At 40.4% G+C, this 7,736-nt stretch overlaps 1 protein-coding gene across 1 annotated transcript; it reads right to left on the bottom strand.

Moving 5' to 3' along the window:
* Positions 1–357: 357 nt before the first annotated feature.
* Positions 358–7,613, bottom strand: LOC124278810. Its single transcript, XM_046714581.1, has 6 exons — positions 7,572–7,613; positions 6,497–6,542; positions 3,756–3,901; positions 2,393–2,557; positions 1,721–1,767; positions 358–467 (listed from the first exon to the last, which is right to left on the bottom strand). The coding sequence occupies exons 2-6, from the start codon at positions 6,538–6,540 to the stop codon at positions 390–392; spliced, it is 480 nt and encodes a 159-aa protein (XP_046570537.1). The 5' UTR covers positions 6,541–6,542; positions 7,572–7,613; the 3' UTR covers positions 358–389.
* Positions 7,614–7,736: the final 123 nt, after the last annotated feature.

Here is a 7,736-nt window from a genome sequence, read left to right as displayed (position 1 = left end):
TGACATATGCTCACTCGTGAGGATCCGGATTAGTACTGGTCTTCAGTAACCCATGCTTGTCTCAAGAGGCGACTAACAGGATCGGGTGGTCAGGCTCGCTGACTTGGTTGACACATGTCATCGTGTCCCAATTGCGTAGGTCAGTGCTCATTATGATGATCACTGGATTGTCTTGTCCAGATTTGTTTATTTATAGACTGCCGTCGTATAGCTAGAATATTACTGAGTGCGGCGTTAAGTTACAAATACATAAACAAATCAACGCATGCTTCACATACAACGCGTATTTCACGGTGTGAGCACAACATGCATCTGTCCGAAAGCACGCATCCCCGTGATATTACAAAACAACACTGGTCACTGGTTTATGTTTTTATTATTGTTTATCATTATGTTGATGGTGCTGCGGTGGTGGTGACCTGATTCTCAATGTGCTGAGTCTGCAGGATGAACAACACTGTGAGGAGCTGAAAGATGGAACGTGTTTAGAGTCGGATGGCAAGCATTCAGGACCAACTTGTGTTATTCCGGGACAAGCCGAACTGGAGACGAAGCGTTAGCGAGTTTAGTTTGGCTTTACGCCGCTTTTAGCAATATTACAGCAATATCACGGCGGGGTACACCAGAAATGGGCTTCACACATTGTACCCATGTGGGAAATCGAACCCAGGTCTTCGGCGTGACGAGCGAACGCTTTAACCACTAGGCTACCTCACCCTATACAAGAGAGACTGGCATAAGTAAACAGTAGGGGTGGGTATTGCAGAGAATTTTCATATTGCGATATATTGCGATGCGAAAGCATGTATTGCGATATGTATTGCAATATATTGCATGAAGTATTTTTACACAAAAAACTACTTATAATCGAGTTACTTCTTGATTTATAGAGCAAAAACACAACAAAATCACTATGCTTGATTAAGCTTTAATAACAACTTTAAATCATGATAAAATAGAAATATGAATAATATTTGGCACAAATGAAACAAGGACATATCCGAAGATTTCCGAGTGTTACGAAGTTTTCCGAATGCAAGTCAAAATACTGGTTTTCGATCAGCGTATCGCAATACGTATCGTTTTTATGTCTGAACTGGTAAATACCGGTAAACCGGTCATATTGCGCAGCCCTAGTAAACAGTAACAAAATACGATATACACTTTCGGTTTCAGAAAGGTCACATTTTGTTTATGAAGTAATAGTTGAAAACAGTTGAAACCTAGTTTACGATGTTTTCCCTAATTACGGAAACGGAAGGGTAGCGTCACGATCCTTACACTTTTCTTAGCAAATTTAAATTTAATTTTGATAACGGGAAACAACCACATTTCTGACACGGAGGAAAATTGAAGGAAATCTGCATGTTCACAAAGTGTGGCATCGCACTTCACTTCATTCAAAGTGTGAACGATTGACACTTGATTTGGGGTCTAAACTTAAATCAGAGACCATATGATAGCTATATTATATGGTCTCTGCTTAAATGCAAAGGCGTTCAAAGGATTGCAAGTTCAAAGAAATTTTATAAAAGTGATAAAACTCTTTCCATTTTTGAAGAAAGTATCTGTTCTAAAAGCAGAGCCTAATTATTGTTTCAATATAACGATGACTCAGCGTTCCTGACAACTATCCAGCTATGACGCATAAGAAACCCTTATTCCGCCGATGAAATACATACACATGTACCTTGTGGTGGTCTTCCCTCATGCTACCTACCTGTTTGTAGTAAGACTTGAACTCATGTTTGCTGACAGTTCCGTCATCTGTAAAACACATGATGTATTAAGGAAAATCATTATCAGGAAACTAAAATCGCAGAAATATCATGAAAAATCGCTAATTCAACTGCTGTCGCAATTACTGGAATTCTGGGTTGAGGAGATAGTCGAAACTAGCCAGGGCGTAGTACCTTCCTATTTAAATGCTCAAAGATCTGCTAAGTAAGATCATTATCAAGTATATAATCTGAGATAATTTTGCAGTAAAAAATTAGGCATTTGTAGATCACAGAGGTACAACGGTCTAGGACATTTCACTGTCTATCTTGGAGTGAGTGAGTGAGTTTAGTTTTACGACGCTTTTAGCAATATTACAGTAATATCACGGCGGGGGACACCAGAAATAGGCAACACACATTGTACCCGTTGTAAGCTACGATTTCAAACAGGTGCCTGAGCAGTGAATAACAGTGAAAAAGCATAAATGTATGTGTATTGTCCTCCACTTTCCATGGATAGAGCGACTTGCGCGTGCAAGTCATTGACATTTAGTGCCAGGTGTATTTCTATGTTGACAATTTGAATAAAACATGTGTCATTTGTAACAGAATGTATTGGGCGTTAAAGAACGTAATAATGGCATTTAAAAAAACATGGTATTTTGTGCTACCGTCATGGTCCATCCTGTTGTAGAGGGCGTCCAGGTCGGAAGACGTCACTACACCGCTCTGGTCGTCGTCGTACTCCAGGAACAGGCCGTTTCCGATGATGTTGAGAGTTGGCTCCGTCACCCCCCAGTGGAAGTCGAACTCGGCCCGGGAAACCTCACCGTCTCCTAGAAACCAACATAGATAACTGACAATCGTAAAAACACTTTGTATGGTGCGTGAAAATGTAAATGAGTGTTCTTTTTCTTATAAACAATATCTGATCCTCAAATATTAGAAAATCAGTCTAACAAAAATTAGACTCAGTATTATTCGTTACACTGCTATACTGAGTCTAACAAAACCTTGTGGAAGGTCGCGTCAGGTAACCTTTTCAATTGACCAATCAGAACAGCTTACCAAATCGAGAAAGTTTGCGAAAGTATATCAGTATGACGAATAATACTGAGTCTAAGTTTACTTAGACTGATTAGAAAATACCCCTTTTGCTCAACGCTGTCCATTTGAATGGAAGAAATATCATGCGCAAGTTGGCGAAAGTGGGCGAAAAGTTGGCGAAAGTATAGCAGTGTGACGAATAATACTGAGCTTAAGTTTACTTAGACTGATTAGAAAATACCCCTTTTGCTCAACGCTGTCCATTTGAATGGAAGAAATATCATGCGCAAGTTGGCGAAAGTGGGCGAAAAGTTGGCGAAAGTATAGCAGTGTGACGAATAATACTGAGCCTAAGTTTACTTAGACTGATTAGAAAATACCCCTTTTGCTCAACGCTGTCCATTTGAATGGAGGAAATATCATGCGCAAGGAGCTCTGATTTCTATTGATATTTAATTTTGTCAGTCTCCATAAACGAACCCAAAAGAAGATAGTAACGGATATCAAAGGGCTAAAAATGTAACTACACTAAAATACCGAAGTACTAAAAACTTGAGTCGAGTTGCGCACATCGTTTGCGCAGTTCTAAAGTTTTCAAAGCTGGCGGAAGGTATCCGGTATTCTGTAGTGTATCCAAAAATCAAGCCCAAACAGCCAATCGAAACACTGTTCATTTGCGCCAGGCCACAGACAATTAGAAATCGCTATTAGCAAGCAGCTTATTTGCATGCTCATCGACCACGTGTTGTAAACCCGTTAAAACGTCACATTATAGCCAGATGCCTGTGATGAAATCTTGGTGGATCGCGTGACGTTTTCAGATAAACCGAGATTAGCACGAACGAATGTCATGCAAACGTCATTGTAAGGAACATGACCGATTTGAGGTTGGTTTGTAAATGATATGGAGCGGGATTACAGCGACTGTCAGCATGCCAATGCATGGAATGGTCACTGACCATTACCAACGAGGTAGGGTACTCTTACCGTTGGTGTCGTAGTCATGGATGAACGTCTGGACGTCGGACCTGTCGAATTTTCCATTGTTGTTGAAGTCGAACGACTCCCACAGCCTTTCCGTTTCCTGGTGTACGTGGTGTTCCCAGGCGCTGACGGGGTCCGTGGCAGGAGCGCTACCAGGGAAGACAACAGCGTACATGTATCAACTTAGAACAGACATTTCGTATTATGTTGTAGTTTCAGCGTTTTTGTTTTCACTCCGACCATTGTCCCCACTACATACCCAGAGACATCAACACAGTGTGTATTAGATTATGACTCCGGTCAGTAGACTTGTGTGCGGATATTGTGTAAGTTTTAGGGATGTCTCGATACATTAAATTTCATGAATCGATACGTATCACGATACCTATTTTCGCGGCATTATTGCGTAAATTTAGTTACATTTTGAACATTAATATTTAATTTTTTATAATTGTACATGAAAAGATCAACATTTTTTATTCTCAGAGATTAGAAAGTTCTAATTTCCCATCTTTGAGCATGAAAAATAATCATTTATAACTCTCATAACATCAAGGAACATGATACAATTGCAAAATGTAAACGATGCTTAAACATATTTAAACTGATACTTTCAAAACTAAATATCGATACAGTTTTGAATGTATCGATAATTGTATTGTCTTAGAAAAAGTATCGATGCATCGATGTTTCGTGGCATCCCTAGTAAGTATTGTTATCGAGCAATCTCGAAATATACTGAACAACATTAGAAACGCACCACACTAAAATGCACCAACGATGCTCAGATATGGTACATTTAAGTCTGACAGGGATTTTTCGTATTATATGGGTGATGCGTTTCTAATGTTGTTCAGTATATAAGCCAACCTTGAAATATACTGAGGGAAACAAATAAGGGAACACCACTTCATCGCAGTGTTCCCTATCACTCTCAGTTTTTCACCCACAGTGCCATACAAAGCCTTTGAGGAAACCTGTGAAAAGAATAATGGAACACTTGTACTTTCATGTTTTGCCTTATTTGTTTCCCTCAGTATATATTCAACACATAAATTTAGGCCTTCCGTTTGTCGTAAATATGGGAGTTACGATCATCTTCGCGTTAAGATCGCTTGGTGAAAGGGACCTTGTCGGTAAGAAGTGACCTACTGCATATGCACGGACGGATATAACGAACAGTTTTAGGGTCCCGGTCATACCTGCATATTTTAGTCAAAATGCGTAAATAGAACTACGGTTATAACGAACTAACATTTGTGGTTCCTTTGAATTCGTCATAGCCATAATGTACACGAACGAACGAAAGTCGTTCAATAGACTAACAACTAGTCTCTGCAATGAATATATTTTACTGAAAAAAAGTTCATAGTCAAAAAAAAAATATAATGAAAAGGAGCCCTGAGACTTTCTTCATTTTCAGAAGCTGAGGAATTCTAGACTTGCCACATTTTCTAGACTTGCGTGGGCTTTCTTGGATATATTTACTTCAGGGTCTGTACGACAGACTAGTCGTTCACTTGTTTGACAACAACATTAGAATCTATGTCGAAACGTCGCCTATACAGAATAAAGAAGTTGTATATCCATAAAAATAGTCCTCATCCTTCATAATGTACTGTAATTGATGAGGTTTGCATTGCATTCCGACGACGAGGGTCGTTATTCATAATATCAATCACGCGATTATCTGGTCCATATTGGGTTATTTACAACCAACCTATATGTATAGCTGGGATAGTGAGAGAGCATGGTTATACGTCGATTTTAGCAATATTCCAGCAATATCACGGCGGGGGACACCAGAAATGGGCTTCACACATTGTACCCAAGCGAGGAATCGAACTGGGGTTTTCGGCGCTTTAACCACTAGGCTACCCCACCACCCCTTAGCTGGGATAGCGTTGAGTGCGGAATTGAGCATCACATTCACACGAACATTGACTGTGATGCATCTGCAAAATAGAGATGAAATTCTTTTCTGTAGACCTGAGTTAAATGACTTCAGTCAAACAGGTAATAGAATTTGTAATCCTAAATTTACGCTACGTTTTACCATTTTCTGAAAAGGAATTCTCTATTTACATCTTCCGGTCATACGAGCTGTGATAATTTACATCTATGAAAAAGGTACACAAAGTACGTGGTCGAGACTGCCAGATTTCTATGGAAGCCGCGGAGAAGAAAGAGAATAGTACCGAGTAAAAGATATTATTTCAGAGACATTGGAGATGGTATCCTCGAACCCATATTGCGTTTAGCCGTTACTGTTAGTGTTGATTTGTCTCCCTTTGTTTCAAACTGTGTCCTTTATACACTGATCGGTCAAATGGCGGGCAACTCGTCTGAAGGACAGGAATTATCGACCATGCCGAAACAAAATGTTTGTTGATCCTCTGTGCAAAAGCAGCTAGGTTCGTGTTTTGGGGCGGCCAAAAACTCGTGGAACAAATATGTATCGTTTGAGGAAATGCGTGCATACCTCCCTACACACCGAAAGTTTGTCTGTTGGATGAAAATATAATACAAATATCAATCTGCTCTGCTGATATCAATTATGTATGTTTTCTTTTAATACCGAGGACCAATAATCGTATCGTCAAATACCAATATCACGGCGGGGGACCCCACAAATGGGCTTCACACATTGTACCCATATGGCAAATCGAACCCGGATCTTCGGCGTGACGAGCGAACGCTTTAACCACCAGGCTACCCCACCGCCCGTCAACAGATGTTCTTACCCCAGCACACAGGGCAGGAGGAGGAGCAGGGCGTACTGGAACATCGCTGGAACACAGAACACATAGCTCGTCTTGTAATCCTCACACAGATACGCATTTGTAACATTGTACTAACTAGAACTCATTCTCTTCCCACAGAGGTTACTTGTCATATCTTCCTACGAACCTCTGTTCTAATACGGCCATATTTCCCGGTTCTCGTAAAATCCCCTAGCAGCAAAAGATCGCCACATGAATTATCTCCCTTCTTTCTATCCAATCAGAACACGTGTTACATCGACTTAGATTCAACTTGACTAACACAAGCAAATGTGGGGCCACAAATATCCCCCATCTGACGGGGACTTGTGTTTATGTTACACACAAGACGTTTAATGGCTAGCTTGTCCGTTGTCAACGAGGGCGCTGGAGACGCCACTGATCAGCCATAACTTGACTGAGTTCTGTCTAGAAGAAACGTTTGCGCATCGCGTAGGGGGAGAGGTTTAGTTTTCTCGAAGCATACGGAAATTACCGAGACCTTGCGAATGATCACTTTTGAAACAACGTCGCTGATTGCACAACTAAATCTGATTGCCTCCAATCACGAGTCTTGAACGCTCACACCGAAACTTAGCTGTCCATAGAATTGCTGCTGTATAGACTGGTGGCCTTTCGACACTCTAGAAACCTATGTGAGTTCGAATCCAAATTATGATTATGTTTTTTAGGTTCGCCAGGCCCATACCATTGTTAGTTCAGACAACCCCAAAACACTCACTCCCTCCCCCTAAAACACAAACACGTTCATCCCAACCAAAAACACCCCCACCCAACCCGAAGACACACACAAAGAATAAATTTTTATTTACAAAATGAAAAAATAGAAAAATAAATACCAAAAGAATCCTAAAACTATAATTGAAATAACGCCTCAAAATGTTTGATGGTAGGTTAAAACACTGATGAAAAGCAAACATTTTCTTGACATTTCTTGCGCATGCAGTTTTGGTACGAGGCTGTACTTAAAATATGATAAAAAGTATTAATTAACTTATCAGGCCATAAAAAAGCCGCGTATTACCGTGAACCTTACCTGTCTTAACGGTGAGAGTTAAGAAATGGCCATGTGGCAGGAGAAAGACTGCTGATATGTCGAGTCACATGACCTGGGATCGGCACGACGCCTGAAGGAATGGTTCATGTTTTTAAGATAGCAAGGAAAAATAACCCAAATTGGACAAACATGAATGGAAGGCAC

The sequence above is a fragment of the Haliotis rubra genome, unplaced genomic scaffold (assembly GCF_003918875.1).
Source record: "Haliotis rubra isolate DU_JTF1 unplaced genomic scaffold, ASM391887v1 Scf242, whole genome shotgun sequence".
NCBI lineage: Eukaryota > Metazoa > Mollusca > Gastropoda > Lepetellida > Haliotidae > Haliotis > Haliotis rubra.
Note: the sequence above shows the minus strand (reverse complement) of the source record. Positions and strands in the feature narration are given on the sequence as shown.